Source organism: Euleptes europaea, chromosome 3, assembly GCF_029931775.1.
Source record: "Euleptes europaea isolate rEulEur1 chromosome 3, rEulEur1.hap1, whole genome shotgun sequence".
NCBI classification, from domain to species: domain Eukaryota; kingdom Metazoa; phylum Chordata; class Lepidosauria; order Squamata; family Sphaerodactylidae; genus Euleptes; species Euleptes europaea.
Window position 1 is genome coordinate 54,458,101 of NC_079314.1, and position 17,957 is coordinate 54,476,057.

At 43.2% G+C, this 17,957-nt stretch overlaps 1 protein-coding gene across 1 annotated transcript; it reads right to left on the minus strand.

Moving 5' to 3' along the window:
* Window positions 1-3,333: 3,333 nt before the first annotated feature.
* Window positions 3,334-12,068, minus strand: LOC130475708 (phospholipase A2 inhibitor and Ly6/PLAUR domain-containing protein-like). The gene is made up of 5 exons (XM_056847543.1): window positions 11,977-12,068; window positions 8,310-8,426; window positions 6,441-6,596; window positions 4,827-4,970; window positions 3,334-3,577 (listed from the first exon to the last, which is right to left on the minus strand). The coding sequence occupies exons 1-5, from the start codon at window positions 12,023-12,025 to the stop codon at window positions 3,369-3,371; spliced, it is 675 nt and encodes a 224-aa protein (XP_056703521.1). The 5' UTR covers window positions 12,026-12,068; the 3' UTR covers window positions 3,334-3,368.
* Window positions 12,069-17,957: the final 5,889 nt, after the last annotated feature.

Sequence of the window (17,957 nt, forward strand, 5' to 3'; positions counted from 1 at the left end):
CATACTAACCCAGAAAAGCGGCTTAAGAGCAAAATTCGGGCCACTTCAACAGCGGGAGGAATCAAAAGGAACAAAGTCCTTGTCGTTTCTGATTGGCACAAACGATACTTGGCTGACACTACTCCAGCCCAATCAGAAATGCAAAGCAGAAAAAAAGGTGGGAGGAAGAAATGGGGGGGGGGGAGAGATAAAAGAAAAAGACAGTATTTCCCCCTTTCTCACCGCCCTCTTTGTGAGCCCATCTCTGATTGGGCCAGAGGAGTGCCAGTTAGTCCTCTCTGCCTATAGCCACGGAGAGCCGTGGGAGGGCCGCCTCCCAGACAGAAGCCTTCTGTGCGCAATAATTACGATTCTGTCTGAAATATGTGCTGGATGGTTTAGGATTGGCTCCTACAGGAATGTACATGATGGCTTTTGTGTGTGGAAGGCGAAACCGACATAATTCGTTTTCTGTGGCTGTGTGTATGTTTTAGACGATTTATGAATGAAACTTTTACAACCGTCCCTCAATAGGTTTTCGGGCATCCTGACGATTTTCAAGGGGAAATACGCTTCACATGGTGCGGTTCAGTTTTGTATCTGCACTTTTGTATCTTGCACTTCCCACTTATAACTCTGCAACGAAAAGAAATAGAGACTTTCTTTAAAAAAAAAAAAACTGGGAAGTAGTACATGGTTAGAACAGATTGCTGCAACATTAAAATGCTAAAGCCCTCTGGTGTAAAGAGGAGAATGGAAGCTGGGGATGTGGCAGGAGCAGGGAAAATGCAAAGAAACCCATTGCAACTATGCTGAATTGTTATTTATTTGAATATGTCTAAGTGAATTAGCAGTTATATTTCACATAGTTGCTGGTTATGCTGAATGTTCTCTATTGCTATTACTTTTACTGACATGTTTGTTATTGAATAGAATATGCTTCGTCATTCGCCTTGTGTGAGTCTCATTGAGTGAGTTATATTATTAATAGCTAGGGTTACCAACCTCCAGGTACTAGCTGGAGATCTCCTGCTATTACAACTGATCTCCAGCCGATAGAGATCAGTTCACCTGGATAAAATGGCCGCCTTGGCAATTGGACTCTATGGCATTGAAGTCCCTCCCCTTCCCAAAGCCCGCCCTCCTCAGGCTCCGCCCCAGAAACCTCCAGCCGGTGGCAAAGAGGGACCTGGCAACCTTATTAATAGCAAACAGCATACAGGGGCTGTACAAATGTATTTATATCAATCCCACTTCATATAAAATATTTTAGAATTTTGGGGGTGTACTTGCCTGAGACTTGAGTTCCAGTCCCGCCATATGTAGAATAATTCCCAATTGGGCAACATGTGAATAGAAACGGAATAGCGGCATACGTTTAATATCCATATGGTTGCCAGAGGCAGGACTTTGTAAAAAATATCTCATAGAATCATAGAGTTGGAAGGGACCACCAGGGTAATCTAGTCCAACCCCCTGCACAATGCAGGAAATTCACAACTACCTCCCCCACACACTCCCAGTGACCCCCTACTCCATGCCCAGAAGATGGCCAAGATGCTTTCCCTCTCATCATCTGTTTAAGGTCATAGAATCAGCATTGCTGACAGATGGCCATCTTGAGGTTGGCTCCACTGAGCACCGTGTTTTAAAAGCTCATATGTTTAATATGAATGTTACAGAGTTTCAGCATAGATTATCTGAAACGGGAAGCAGAATTGAAAGCTTTCATTGATTGTTGCAATCCATCAAATAATACATTAATTACAAATCAGAAAAGAGGATATAAAATACACACAGAAGGAACTTAACCTTCCCCACAATACACACACCAAAAAAACCTTGAAATAAATCAATGTCCCATATTTTCTTCCTCTCAATGATTTTACTGTTTAATGAATAGCTAAAGAAATGGTCAGAAGCAATAGTCAATGCAACCTTTAATCTGTTTGTGGCCATACTTTATTGCCAAATAGATATGAACATATACCTTTAGAAAAAGCTGGTGAATGCTGATGTTGGCGAAAATTATAGTTAGGTTTCAGTGCTTGCTAGCAAAACAGCCATTGCTGCCATTGCTAGCAAAACAGCCTTACCGAAATTCACAGCTGTCACAAGCTGAAAGGGTTGTGTGAGCTAGCCCTTGGTGTGAAGGGGAAAGCAATCTGTGCATGCACAGAAGCACTTTTGATAAGTTTATATCTTTAAGGGCAGCACCCTATTAACCAATCATGTTTTATGTTAATCAACTACATTATATACCAACTCAGCTTCTGTTAGCCAAGCTGAAGAACTGGCCAGAGGGTTGAGGAATCCATTTTTGTCCTAAGAAGCCATTTTGCATTTTGTGGAAGCAAGAGTGCCATATACCAGCTGTGTCTAGTGATTGAAATGTGCCTACACCTAAACTCCAAAGATAAAATGAGAGGAAAAGTCAGCTTGCATGATCTTTACCCAACTGCATATTCCACAATATTAGGAAGAATTTTTCTTTGAGGGTATCTGTTGCTGGAAGAACACCAGTAATAGACAACTTGAAGTGCACAAGGAGTAATTTCCCACAGTGTAGGTATTACTGAAATAGTTAAGCAAAATCAAGAGCAATACATGACTGATTTTACTGGGATCTTTCTACCCACCCTGTGTCAACAAGACTGAACCTTGGATCATGCCTGTCTTCCAGAGAGGTATCCAGTAACCTGGGAAGATCCAACTAGTAGCAATTGAAATCTAGATCATGGTGAATTTATATCAGTAAACTGATGGAACCCTTCATGTCTCTTTACTTTCTCATGTTCTCCTTCTAACTCCTAGGTAGAGTCCTAGGTAAAGCTGCCTTGGTAACAATCCTGCCACTGTTGATAGGCTCTGGGGCAAAATGCTTATCGTCAACTGAGCAACCTCAGCCAGCCCCTGGACCTCTTGGATTATGGGATGGGATCTCCAGGCCACAAGATGTAGCCTTTAGCACTGTTCAGCCCTGCCACCTTGCTTTTTAAGTAAATAGTTCTACAGGTAGAAAACATAAAATAATTATAATATGCCAGATATGAACCCATTAGACAAGCAAAGAGGAGATTATTCGCTGTCATTGTGGACATCACTGTGATAGCAATAGGACAGGACTTGAGTTCCATTGCTGCAGTAACTTTGTAGTGAACCATACATTTAAATAAATAAAAGTAAAATGGTTAATTAAAATATTTCATTAAATTGAGCCTAAGACTTCAAAAAATCAATGTTCCTGCTTCAGTCATTAATGTACAAAATAGCTGAATTGCACATCACCCTATTTGTCTGTTTATATTAAGAGAGCCGAGCGTTGGCGCAGGCCTTGGCTTAGCACGCCTCCATACGATGCATTAGCAAAGACAGTCAGTCAACGAGGATCAGAGCTTCACCAGCAGAAATCCAACAATTGCTGAAAGAAGGAGTCCAGACAGTCCAGGCGACGGGCTGGCTGTGCTGGAGGCTGGTGTGCACTCAAGCTTTGTTATCGCTGAACTGATGCCTGCAAATGTCGCCGCGCCTCCGACACTAGCACTGCAAACTGACGGGGTGGCACAACCCTTCATGGCGATCCTCTGAGACGATTCACCTGGGATCAGAAGAACAGGAAACAATTAGTTGTTTGCCACAAGAGGGCGATGGTTAATCATCCCACTAGCCATTCTCCTGTGTGCTCTTCCCATTTCAAAATTCATACAACGCACATGTTCTGTATAACCTGACTCATTAGGAATCTAAAGCCAAGATAAAACTTGTTCGCAGGGTAACTAAGTGCTAACTTACTGCAGTGGGTATCAGTTCTCAGAGGGAACTGATAGTTGATCGCCACGTACCTGAAGTGAGCTGTAACTTGCAAAAGCGCATATGGAAATAAATGTTAGTGTTGAAAGGTGCCAATGGCCTTTTATTTCATTTTGCACAGGAACTGCCCATCTATACTGCTTGCAAATATGCTGAGAAGAATTTTACCATTGTCTTATCACTGCAGATTTCTGATTCAGTGGAAAATAGGGAAAGTATCTTCCCCACATAAATTGACATTGCTGATCACTGTTTATAAACAGTTTGTTGTTGTTGTTGTTGTTGTTGTGTGTGTGTGTGTGTGTGTGTGTGTATGCATTCACAAAATAATATCAAAAAGAGAATAATGTTCTGTTGTGTAAGTATCGCACTAGAAAAAAATAGTGTCTAACAGTGCAGTCCGAAGTAGAGTTACAACCATCTAAGCCCTTTGACTTCATTAGACTTAGAATGGTGTCACTCTGCTTAGGATGGCGCTGCCAGTCATGCATTTGCATTGGGTCACAGGAACTATTATGCATAAATGCAGTGATCACCTGACCTTATTCATTTCAGTGGAGAAACTCGATTGGCATCTTCGTTTCCTGGCACTTGCAAATTGTATTGGATTTAATGAAGGGAGAAACCTCTGCCCACAAGAGAGCTGTATGCTTGTGGAACTCTGGACCAGGGCAAGGGGTGCTAATTTCTATCCTGTCAAATATTTTGAACAGGTGACAACATTCCAGAACATCAAATCCATATTTCCCAGTAAGCTGTTTACTAGGGAGTTAATGAGATGTATCCAATGCTTTACTATGTGGAGAGTCTTTTTTTGATGGGAACAGTCTTCCCCATTGAGGCACCCTTCCCTCTCTCAAAGGAAGGCTCCTCAGCAGAAGCGAGTCCTTGGCTGTTCTTGGGCCAATAATGCATGGGTCTATTAGAAATTGTTTGTCCCTCGTCTGTAAAGCCTTGGACAGAAGAGTCAAGTAGAATTGGAGTTAACTGTTGAATGACAGAGACCCAAGCCCAATTAATAGACAAATCAGATTTACCATCATTGACATATCCAGCCAAATTGATACACTGAAGCTCAGATCCAACGCAGTTGACCATGTCTGCATCACTGCATGTCTCATCGAGCGAAGCGTAGCAAGCGGGGCACTGCAGACCATTGATCTTGGCTTCTGAAGACATAACTGAACAAACAGAAAAGAGAAACTCTGGATTAAGTACTTAATTTGCATGCCTTTGGGTTAAATGCAAAAATGCAGATGTGTGTTCAAAACCTGCAGAAAGTGTTCCCCGGAAAGAATACTCTGACTAAGAACTGAATTAAATGTTATGGCCATCAAAGGTTTTAGACAGTTCCCCGAAAAGGTGGACACTTGTATATGAAATGCAGATGATCAGCTTCTCATGGCAGAAACATTTTTTCCCCTTTAGGACTCTTTGTAAAGCTCCATTCATGTCATTATATAAAGAGGTGGGAACCTGCAAGGAAGTTGCAATAGACAGAACATAGTAAAAAGGGAGAAGGGTTACTTCTTCCCATAGCCCTTGAGCTGGTGAATCAGGGGATATTGGAGTTGCCGAAACTGCATCCTGAGATTTCTAGCGACAACATGGTGGTGGGCCTCCTAAGAATCTACCCACCCAGAGTCTCCATCGAACCCAGGAGTTAATGAGCTCTGGGGAGGCTGGTGTGGCCTTTTGAGGAGGGGGGTTGGTATGGATTGATTCCAAGGAATGTGCCAAGATAACCAGCTCTGAAGATGCCTAAAGATGGACTGGAGATTCCACGGAAGGAACCAGGCAAATGGATCCTGGGGAAAACAGACTCCAGAGATCTGTTATGGGTCTCCTCTGTACCCTCACTGAGCTGTAAAGAAGGTTTAGGAGCTTATAGATGGAGAGAAGGAGCACGTTTAGTTGCATCAACTCTAAGATCATTGCAAAGCTCTGATTCAGCCTTGCAGAATCACCCGGTTTTGCAGCTTCCACACCTGCAAACTCAGAAGGAAGCTTGCCTATAAATCAGATGATAATCTCACTGAAATGATATTGAAAACACTCATCCTTGTAAGGAAGTCTATCCTTTCCCTCACCCAGTAATTTCTTGACATTCTTACTGACATTGTGTGTTTCCCTATTCTGCTCCATGCTATTGGTTGGTTTCCATTGGTTAGGTATGGCAAAATCAGAACATGCTGACCCTGTGCCATATAGTGTTCTCTCCAACTATATGTAATAGCCAGGAAGGGAGGGATTGCTCACAAAGAGGATGCCATTCTCAGTAGCATCCTTGTGGCAAGCACCACAGGGTTCCAGAGATGCCTGACAACAGAAACAACCCAAGAAGAAGGGATACCAGGCTCGCACCTGCACTCCCTGGAGACTGTTTGGGAACTAGTCTTGGGAGGGGAAAGTATTGCTGATGCTTTGACATCATGAAGTTCTAGGAATCCCCTGAAACTCTATGGTAAATACCATAGAGATTGGGTTAGTCCCGACTCCCTAGTATTTCGGGAGGGAGGGGCAGCAATCTCACTTCCAGATCTTCAGCCCAAAGTGACATCAAAGAAACAGCAGCATCCCCCCTATTTTCCTCCTGCTGCCAATGGAGAGCAGGAGCAGAGCTTGGAAGAAGGACATGACTGAATACCTACATTTGGCTGCAGTGGCTGCATTGCAAGCATCACCCTGACAGCAGAAAACATGAGTCCTCGATCTTCCTTTGTCACCCAAGTTTATATCAGCAGAACCAGCTGCACACACGCTGGATGGAATGCAGTTCTTAATAATGCCATGAACCAATATGTCTTCTGCAAGGAAACAAAAGACAAGAATTTCTAACAGATGATGCTACACAGAGCCTCAAAAGAGAATAACATCTTCCCCAAACGCAAAACCTAAAGGCTGTTGTTGCTATCTTCCATTGCCTCTTCTGTATCGCTGCAATGTTACTTACTACTTATATACTTAATCTGATTTTCAGCCTGTTTGGAGCGGCCCCTTAAACAGTTGACCAAACAAGCCATAAAAGAAACACACAGAAAGTAAACAAAACAAGAGAGTAAATGTGTAAAAGTCCTTGACTATTGTAAGCTAAAACCAACAACGACAAAAAGGGGTGCTATACACAACCTGTATGTGTGGGTGTAAAATCTGGACAATGAAGAAAGCTGACAGGAAGAAAGTAGACTCCTTTGAAATGTGGTGTTGGAAGAGAATGTTATGGATACCGTGGACTGCCAAAAAAATCAGTGGGTTATAGAACATAAGAACATAAGAAAGGCGCTGCTGGATCAGACCAAGGCCCATCAAGTCCAGCAGTCTGTTCACACAGTGGCCAACCAGGTGCCTCTAGGAAGCCACTAACAAGACGAGTGAAGCAGCACCATCCTTATAGATCAAATCAAGCCTGAACTGACCCTAGAAGCTAAAATGACTAAACTGAGGCTATCGTATTTTGGTCACATTATGAGAAGGCAAGAGTCACTAGAAAAGACAGTCATGCTAGGAAAAGTTGAGGGCAGCAGGAAAAGAGGAAGACCCAACAAGAGATGGATTGACTCTATAAAGGAAGCCACAGCCCTCAATTTGCAAGACCTGAGCAAGGGTGTCAAAGATAGGACATTTCAGAGGACGTTGATTCATAGGGTTGCCATGAGTCAGAAGCAACACACACACACACATACCCAACCTGTAAAAGTGGCTAGGAACCTAGAAGACTGAGCCACGATAATTAAAAATAATATTACAAATACATATTTATTATTAAGTACAATTGGTGGTCAACTAAGATGCCTTTCTACACACACATTTCCACTTGCCAGTCTTCCCCAGGCAGAAAACAGCACAGAAAAGCTGTTATTATATTGAAGGCCCTCAGTCTGATGACCCCATTTCCAGCAGGAGCCAGACATTAGACTGTCTACATTACAGCAACGAAACATGAATCTTGAGAAGTAACTCAGTTTTGTTGCATTCTGTGGTTTTGAAAATTAGACACTGATTGTGCAAGATCATTTAGCAGATTTGCTGTGATGAAAAGGGCCAGCAGTGCCATGCTATTGTTTTGCCTAGGTAGTGGATCCAGGTAGGATGCTTCTCCCCTACTACCCCACTGTGCTTCCTTTTCTCCTGCACTTCTTTACACTGTGTCTCTGAGTATACCACATCATCCTTGGTCAAGCTCATTGTAAAAGTTTCATTCTAAGGACAAATCACTTTCTGCACACAATTCAATAGGCATGAGAGGTTAACAAGTTACTCTTAACCAGTTTATTTTACAAGACATGATTTATTATAAAGAAATACACGTAAAATATTCAAGGTTACATTATTATTAAAAGCTGTTTCAGAGTAACATGAGCAATTTGATCCAGAGGTTTATCCAATCCTTTCCCAAACAAAAGACATCAATATTACAATTCCAGGTAATAATAACTTTATAAAAATATATATTATAAAGCTAAAACCTTAAAAACATTTCCAATTCTGAGCAACAAAGTAATTTTATCACAGTTGCTTACCATGTTTACTTTCAAACAATGTGGTGCCGCAAAAGTCATGATCAGGTGGGCAGGTCTCTATTTTCCCAGTACAGTTGTGGCCTAGGTCCGTGCAAATTTCACACTGTAGTGCAGTCCCTGGAGAACAAAACAATGGACAGATTTATTAAATACAGTCATTGACCAGCATAACAATAAAAAAGGAAACATGACTAGGCTATATAGTGTCCTGTTTTATTTTACCTTATTTATTTATTTATTTTTGACATGGTCCTAGTATTCACTACCTTACTGGGAAGAAATGACAGCACATAAGTAGCTTCAAAGGGCTGAAGCTTCTCCTTAGGCCTCACATCTAGTTTGCTAAAAATAGATCCAATAATATCCCTGTATGGAACAGATGAGTTGTTATGAGTGTGCATTAAGGTTGCCAGGAATGGCTTGACAACCAACGGGGGACCAGGAGACAGGCACATGGGGGTGGTTGTTGGCTGATGGAATGGTCACTTCTGGAGAAACCTGACGTCTCACCTAGGAATCACCAGGAAATCTGTAGTAAAACCATAGCATTTCTTGCAATTCCTAGAGAAGACTGACATCACTTCCAGGATTTCCCTAGAAATGGCATTGTATCATCAGCCCAAAGGCCATTTATTGTACTTTATTTTCTCCAAGTGGCAGCCAGAAACAAGGCCCAGGGGCAGAGGATTCCCCGTCCCTGGGGAGGGGGGATGGCAACCCTATCTGAGCACATAGTTGCATGTTACAAGTGCTGGACAGGAAAGCAAAGTGAGTTAAATAAATTATAGCATTTGGATTTAACTTTAAAGAAGTGAAAATACAAAGACTGATTTTACCTCCCTTGGGTTAGAGAGACATCTTGAGGTATTATTTTTGGTTTCTACTAGGAGCTAAAGGCACTGACAGTGGTGGGGGGGTCTATAAATAAGCCCCACACCATTTTTTCTTTCAAAAAACAGGCATTAAGAGCTCAGACTGAGTACAAACAGTCTCACCTTCATGCCTGGCATGGGCTAGAACATCCTGGCTAGGTTAGGCAGGATTGAAAACAGGAGAAAGGGGGGTTGTGGGTCTTCTGCTTATCATATATCAATTTCAAATTGCACCACAGAGTATATCATTAATAGATTCTCAAAATGTAGCCAGAGACAGACAGGGATTTCTCTACAAAACTGAAAGAAGTCCCAGGTCTGCAAAAAATATGAAATCTACATAACTTAATTAAAACACCCCAAAATAATAGAATCAATGCCTGTAGTTTTATGAAAAGAATACCCACTGAGCTCTCAGTGTTCATTTTGGAGGTTTCTGTGCAACAACAACAATGCTGCTTCTGAGCCTTCCAAGCTTTGGTTTCTATAAGTTGGAAGCCGAAAAATCCCTGGAAAAGTTCCCCTCCCCCTCCCTGTCATATCACCTGATGGAGGAAGACTCACTAGGGACAAGCCCAGTGATAAGACTCACTACCTACACAACCCAGCCTAGTGATGGCATCCACCATGCAACCCAACCAGACTTTTCCTGGGGAGAAGCTGCCAGCAGGGGGAGAGAAGGACAAAAGGCTGAAGACAGGAACAGATAAAGATAGGTTGGCTGGTAGGTGGGAAGAAGAAAGGGAAGCAAGAAAAAGGGAGCAGCTGTAGGGGCTGCCAGGGAAAGGAAAGAGAAAATAGTGGAGAAGGGGATACAAAGGAAAATAAGATTCCCCCTTCCCAAGTCCTTGTGAATCGCCCACTTGTACATGTTCTGATGAGGACCTGTATGGTCACCCCAATAGGGCTGTCCCTGCACGTGATTGATCAGGTTATGACTCAATAATGTAAGTAAACCTGGCAAAATGAAAATCTACCATCAGATGAGTTAGATCAAATACCTATTCAGCATCAGCTATTAAACATTCTGCCTTGCTTTGGGCAAGCTATTCTCTTAACCTACTTCACAAAATTGTCTCCAGAACTGTGTATATTGTATGCTATAAGAAAGAGCCAGCATCTGCAGGAGAATGTTCAGCCCCCTAAACCTGTGATATTATGCAAATTGGATTAATTTGCACCTATTGGCATAATGTATATAGCTTTCTAATGAGAAAAAAAAGAGCTGTAAACTATGCAGAACCATTGAAGCCTTCCCCCTCCCTCCCCTCAGTTGCTGAAAATCCCATGTCTCTTGTCTGGCTTCAGAGATTTTGACATCAAACGACCCATATATTTTCAAGTCAAGCAAGCAAGCAAGCAAGAAAGAAAGACAGACAGACAGACAGACAGACTCAGGATGTTGAATATTGCACATAGGATTGACAACCTCCAGGTGACGCCTAAAGATCTCCAGGAATTACAACTGATCTCCGGAGTATAGATATCAGTTTCCCTGGAGAAAATGGCAGCTTTAGAGAGTGAATTCTATGGAACCACATCCCTATTGTGCTCCCCTCTCCCCAAAACACCACTCTCCCCAAGCTCCATTCCCCCAAATGTCCAAGAATTTCCCAGGGGAAGACTAACCTAATCCCAGATCAGATTTCTTCAGAGAACCACAGATAACAAGCAGTCTTGCTTTTTTTCTGGTGAGGATAAAATGAGATAAGGACTGATATACTTAAATAAGTAATGCTCAATGGCTGCCCTTGGGCAAACCACACAATCTCTCTCAGAGCACAGCAGTCCCACTAATGAGTATAGTGAAACCAAACGAATATGCATCATCTTGGAAACTGATCTAGGAATGACCCCCCAAAATCCAGAATTACCTTCTATTTTGACATCATATCCCTGAATCTATTCCCCACAGCTTTTTTTCAGATTCCTACTGGGTGTCTCCTGTCTCCAGAAAAATCCCAGGAATGTTATGCAAAACCCTCCAAAGAGACCCATACTGATAACTCAGATTTTCTTTATGTGTTGAGAATATTCGTTAGCCACATTTTCCCCAAAATGCTCAAAGCAGTTTATGAAAACTTGCCCATGCTGGTGTTTGTTTTTTAGCAGAAAATCTGGAATATACAATCACCAAAGCAGCTTTTTAAATAACTACACAGTCAGTTCACCTAGTGAGACAACTGCTGAGTTGGAGGGGGGAGAATTTAATCTCACAATGATCCAATTTTTAAATAAAAATATAGTTGAATGAGAGCTCTTGTCCTGGATTTGAACCACATGATCTCCATAGGACTTTGAACGTAAAATAAAATCTTTTTTTAAATTCACGTAATAGTGCAGATATCTGCAAAGGAACCTTGGGTCCACTGCCCTTCATGACTAGTTTGATCACAAAACGTCCACAACAAGTACATTGAGTAACTACACTCTAGCTACATTCCACACAGCCATCAGAGCATCGTTCAGTGCTTCCTTAATCACATATTTTGTTTTGAAACTCTTCAGAATTATGGCAACCCCCTCATGAGACTTTCCTGAGGGGACTATGAGGAACATTCCATTTCTTTTGTCAGTGAGGAACACTGCTGGGTACATCTCACATATCTGTGGCTAGGTGTGGGCATCACAGAGATGTCAGAAGAATGTGTCAGAAATGAGAAGCATCTTTGAACATCCTGTAGAGCCACCATATTCTGAGAAAGATGCAGCGCATACTGAGATAAATCTCTCGTAAGCTATGCATCAGTTCTGACGAATCACACGCTGTTGCCGCCATAGGATAAGATACTCACCTCTGGCTAAGAGTATTAAGAAAAGGCATAAGCTGAGAATTGTCTGCATTGTTGCCGGATCAGAATTGGATTCAGCTTCAAATGTGGCCACCTCTTTCGCTGGGAGTTGAAGTCATACTAACAATTACTGCAAATGAGAGAGGAGTGTTCCAAAGCATCTTTCCTCCTCAGGGCAAGCTGACAGAGGAAGTTGCACAACAAAACCTTACTTGTTACATGTTTATACCATCCCTGCAGGGATTCTAGGGCAGTGTGCATGGCATACTTTACCCTTACATCAAGCTTGTGAAGAAGGTACAGCTAAGAGATAAACAGTGACTGGCCTAGGGTCAACCAGAGTAGTTGCCTTTCAAGAACTGGAACCTTCAGAGACTGATTTTTTCAGGCAGATGACTCCATGAAACCCACAGTGGGTTTCTCTGGAGAAAATTGATAATTTCTATGCAATTCACCATTAGGGACATTTGTATTCTCAAAGTAGGACCAGTAGCAATTTACAACTTAATTCTCCCCGTCCCCATTTTATCCACACAACAACAACCCTGCGAGATAGGTAAGGCTGAGTGACTAGCCCAAGGTCATCCAGAAAGCTTCCACAGCAGAGTGAGGATTTGAGCCTGGATCTCTCAGATATTAGCCCAACACTCTAACCACTATACCACACTGAATATTAATACTAGTAAAGCATTACAGCAACCAATGGGAAACTACGGAATTTCACCGTGAAGAATGTGTAATTTCTGTTCTCCCTACACTGCACCAATGTTGTGTGGCAGTTAGAGTGTCAGAGTACAACCTGGAAGACTTGAGTTCAAATCCCTCTCAGCTATGTGGCTCACTGAGTGTCCTTGGGCCAATAATTTTATCTCAGCCTAACTTGTTGTGCAGAATGGCTGTGAAGGCAAACGAGGAGGGATGAAACCCCTAAGAGTGAGGAAATAGCAATCAGTGAGTGAATTACTGTTGCTCAGCGATGGCACTTGCTCGGTGACCTTGGGCACGGTGCCATCTCTCAGCTGAACCTACTTCATAACCTTTCGGTGAGGATGAATGGGAAATGATTATTCAGGATGACATGGTACCCTGGTGTTCCTCCAGATCACCTGAGGGATGCAGCCTTGGTACAAGGTGGCACACAACTGATTTCTCCAGCTTGGTGTAGTGGTTAGGAGCAGTGGACTCTAATCTGGAGAACCGGGTGTGATTCCCCGCTACTATACATGAAGCCTGCTGGGTGACCTTGGGCTAGTCACAGTTCTCTCTGAATTCTCTCAGCCCCACCTACCTCACAAGGTATCTGTTGTGGGGAAAGGAAGGTTTGATTCTTCTGAAAAGGTAGAGAAAGTTGGTACATAAAAACCAACTCTTCTTCTTTTCCAACCAATGTGCTGCAGGAATTGACTTCATGCTGCTACTGAAAGCCTTAGCTCTTTGTGGGCCTGTCTGTACCTTACATTTTCCCTCATGCAACTTTGTCATTATACGTGTGTTGTACATTCCATACTGGGAACTTGATTCCCAAGCATGTTCAGATTGGGACAGGGAGCTTAAGTCTCCTCCCCCCGCCCCGCCAAACACACACTTTAGTTGGAGAATTAGCTGGAGAAAGAGAGCAAGAGGGGGTAACTGGGATCAATAACCTATATATACCAGGATAGTCCTGGGTGGAAACTCTCAAATGAGCAGGCAGTTGTACAATTAAAACTGGTTTTATTAAAGAATAGAAATAGTAAAACAAGAACTATATTTTAAGCAATGAACTTACGCACACAAAGCATACAAGAGCTGACTAAGAGAAAGGGAGGAAATTGGATAGGATTTCAGGGATGGGTGATAGTTACCAGTCTTGAAGGGATATCCAGGGAAAGCAGCACTGAAGAGGGAAATGGTCAGCATTTCCAGGAGCAAAAGGAAGAGCCCACACACAAGTGAGGGTGCATGCACAGATCCAGAACACACACACACTATGAATCGCCAAAGGACCAATATTAATACCCCAAAATGGGTCCTGAAGCAGTATGAGGTGAGCTGGCAGGAAAGCTAGAGACAAAGAATTGATTGCTTTTTCAGGGTTCAAACAAAAAGACAGGAGAAGCTTGATGAGTTGTCAGGACCCAAGAGAATGCCTGAACTGTTGATTGCTGGGATGGGTGTAGATAGGGTAAGTAATGGTCTGCTGGGAGCGCTGATTAAATCACCTTAGGGTGACACAATGGGGATGAGCTGGGCCCATTGCCCAGACAGGCACATCTTAGGGGCAGGGGAAAGGTTCAGCAGCCAACCGCCTTCCTGCCCAAGCTTGACACACCAGGTGGTTCCCAAAACTCTTTGAGAAGCATCTATTTTGGGGGAGCAGTGTCTTGCTCTTATGCCAGTCTTTGGCCCCCGTGCCTCTGTGGCATCCCATAGCGGGAGGAGGGGTCCGATTGCTTATATCCCATCACTATTTTCCCAACCTGAAACAGGCTGGGCTGTCCCTTTCAGGCAACTGTACATGTGGCTTCCACAGAGGGGCAACTAGTATCTCCCCAGGGCTATTTCAGGTTGGGAAATCACACAGGGAGAAGACTTAAGCTCCCTCTCCCCCATGCCATGGCCCTGATCAAAATTGCCCTAGCATTTCCCAATGTTTTTATCTCTTATTTCTAGATTGCAAGCAGGCATATGCCAAGAAACAGTCCTGAAGAAAGAAAGGAGGGCTTGTTATTCACAGACATGAATCTGTTGTCTAAAAGGGGGGGTGTCAAACTTCACATGTAAATTTTCATAGGACACTGCTATTATTACAGTAAATAGTATTTATATAAATTATAGCTGTCTCCATTTTTCATATACATAAATTGCATTGAATGTAGAGGTTTTTCTACCGTGGTCTCTAGCTGATTCCATGTAGAGGGCTGCTTACTAATACTATGAGAGGTTGTCTCCCCCCACCCCACCCCCACACACACTTGCACATTCTCCCATCCAAATGGCTCTCTCAGCTGCCATTTGCAGGAAATACCTGATCACAGATCTCCCAGAATTTTGCCTAGTCAAACTTTTTATTACATTTATATTAGAACAGTATTGTTTCAATGCTGCACACGGACAAGTCAGTGTGGATGTTATGCTCAGGGTATAAATACAAATGAATCACACCCTACCTTCCTTTCAATCAGAAAGGCACATGTAAACAAGCTTGAGGCTTCCTGAGCATAAAACATCAGTTTCCTCCCTTGTTGCCACCCACATATCACCTCTTTCTGAACAGGAAATCTGCCCTTGATCTGCACTCCACCTTGGCCCCTCCCTCCTCAAGCATGCCAGGGCCCTTAATAGTGGAAGAGCTACACCCTAGTTGGAGATACCAGTCGTCCAAGTGTCCTCACAGTAGCCAGTTTCTATATTAACGGAGGAATGTGATCAGCTAAGCAGGTGTGCCTACACTTGTGTGGTGCTCTTTGTTGAGGTCAACACAATTGACTTGCTATGTGCTAACAAATTAAAAGTGAACCTGTATTTAGATAGTAGTGAATTTATCTTGGTCAAAATAGATTGGCGTGTTTTTCCTGTCTTGATCATAATTATTAATTTGTAAAATTGGAGACCTCTAAACATCCTAGAACTTGCATCTGCGCACTCTGAGTTCCTGCCCGTATCCTAACCTAGATGTATTTCTATGACTATCAAAGCACGGGAATAGGGTTTCATAGGGTGTTTGCTTTTTCCATTTGCAATTATCTTGTGTCACCTACAGGGATGTCAGCTTCCAGGTGGGACCTGGGGATACCCTAGAATTACAGCTCGTCTCCGGAGATCAGTTCCCCTGGAGACTACAGAGATCAGTTCTCCTGGAGAAAATGGATGCCTTGGAGGGTGGACTCTGTGGCATTTATCCCACTGAAGTCCCTGTCCTTCCCAGGCTCCATCTCCAAATCTCCGGGAGTTTCCCAATTTGCATCTGGCAACCCTACCCCCCATCCCCACCAGTGCCAGCAGAGCCTGGCAACCCTAGTTGCCTGTGTTCACCTTTTCCCTTCCCCTCCCTTCCTCCTGCTTTGTTTGTTTCCTCTTTCGCCTTTACAATGTATTTATTTTGAGCCAAAATACACAACATATGTGACATGAGTCAGGTGACGGGTCAGGTTACTTGTATGATGGGGCGGGAACTCACCTTCAAAGAGCTTTGTTGTGCCATTTGGCTTGTGAGCACTGTGAGGGAGGAGGAAGGGCTTCAAGCTTCCCTCCTGCACCATGTTTGCCAGTGGAAACAGACCTGGGGGCGCAGTTTGTCCCAAGAACCAGTGAGATCTGGGTTCAAATCCCTGTGTAATTATGAAACTGGATGACCTTGGACCAGACACGCTTTCAGCCTGATCTACCTTACATGATGGTTGTGAGGATAGAATGGAGGAGAAAATAATGTATGCTGTTCTGAGCTTCTTGGAAGATAAAAATGTGATAGATGTGCTTGCTTCTTTATGGAGCGCTTATTTAGAGCATTTATATCCCACTTTGGTCCCAGTATTGACACTTAAGACAGCTAACAACGTGTTATTGCTTAAAACAAAAGGGCTGAAGAAAAAAATAACAGTAAAAAGAAATGGGTCGGGAAGTGAATGTTATCCCTTGCTCAATGGTGTTTCCGTGATGCTTTGAGGACAGAGAGATGAGAAATGTCCTCATGATGCCATCCCTCAGACAGTCCTGTTGCTGTCTCTCCAGAGGCTGGATTCAGTGGGTCAGCCCAACACCCAATGTAATTCCTGAGCAGATTCAACAGTGGGTTAAATTGAGGGCGGAAAGCTACTGGCTGGATATTGGGGGGGGGATTTACAGTAAGAGTTGTTCGACAGTAGAATCAGCTATCTAGGGAGGTGGTGAGCTCCCCCTTGTGTGTGTGTAAAGTGCCCATCAAGTCGCAGCCGACTTATGGCAACCCCTTTTTGGGGTTTTCATGGCAAGAGACTAACAGAGGTGGCTTGCCAGTGCCTTCCTCTGCACAGCAACCCTGGTATTCCTTGGTGGTCTCCAGGGCTGACCCTGCTTAGCTTCTGAGATCTGACGAGATCAGGCTAGCCTGGGCCATCCAGCTCCCCCTTACTGGCAGTCTTTAAGCAGAGGCTGGACACTTGTCAGGGATGCTCTGGGCTGATCCAGCATTGAGCAGGGGGGTTGGACTAGATGGCCTGTATGGCCACTTCCGACTCTGTGATTCTATGCGTGGCATCAGTCAAGGGCAGTGAGCTTCTCCTTCCTCACCTAGAATGTGCATCTTAAACAGCCTCAGCTGTTCTCCTCCAGAGTGCTTCTAGAGAGCTGGGGGAAGTAGGCCAATTTGATTTTTAAAAATCCCCATCCTCCAATGGCTTTTCTCCTTCTGTGGCTGCTGTCTCTAGCTCCTGAACAAAGAAAACATCAGTCCTATGAAGGATATGTATGCTTAACTCTGTTTTCTCTCCTCTGTGATTACACCTGATGAATTTCCACCCACCACACAGGTGTTAACCTTCCAGAACTTCTGCCAAAATATTTTGAAATGGAAATCCTAATCAGCTCCAGGCAGCAATTGCCTATTGTTGTCACATGGTTGGACTTGGTTGCCAGGTTGCATGGAGGAAAATATTTTAATTACATACTTTAGCGAAGAGTCAGTGCTTTGTTCAGGCGACTGTCTACAGATATTACTTGTTCCCTGGGTTAATTTGGAGTGATGTGATAATTGAAATTCATTCTGAATTTCACAGAGAAATTCTCTTGCTGATGTGTCCATGGATTCCGAGAGTGACACATTTTTCATACATGAATCATCTTTCATTTTATTAATTATTTTCCTTTTTGTACACCACCACAAGAACCTTAGTATATGGCAATATGTAAACAATTTACAGGTAGCTTGGTGTAGTGGTTAGAATGTTGGATGTTCATTGTGTGTTCATTGTAATTTGTGAACAGAGTTTATGGGAGGGGGCTGCACTATTTTCATACTTGAATATATT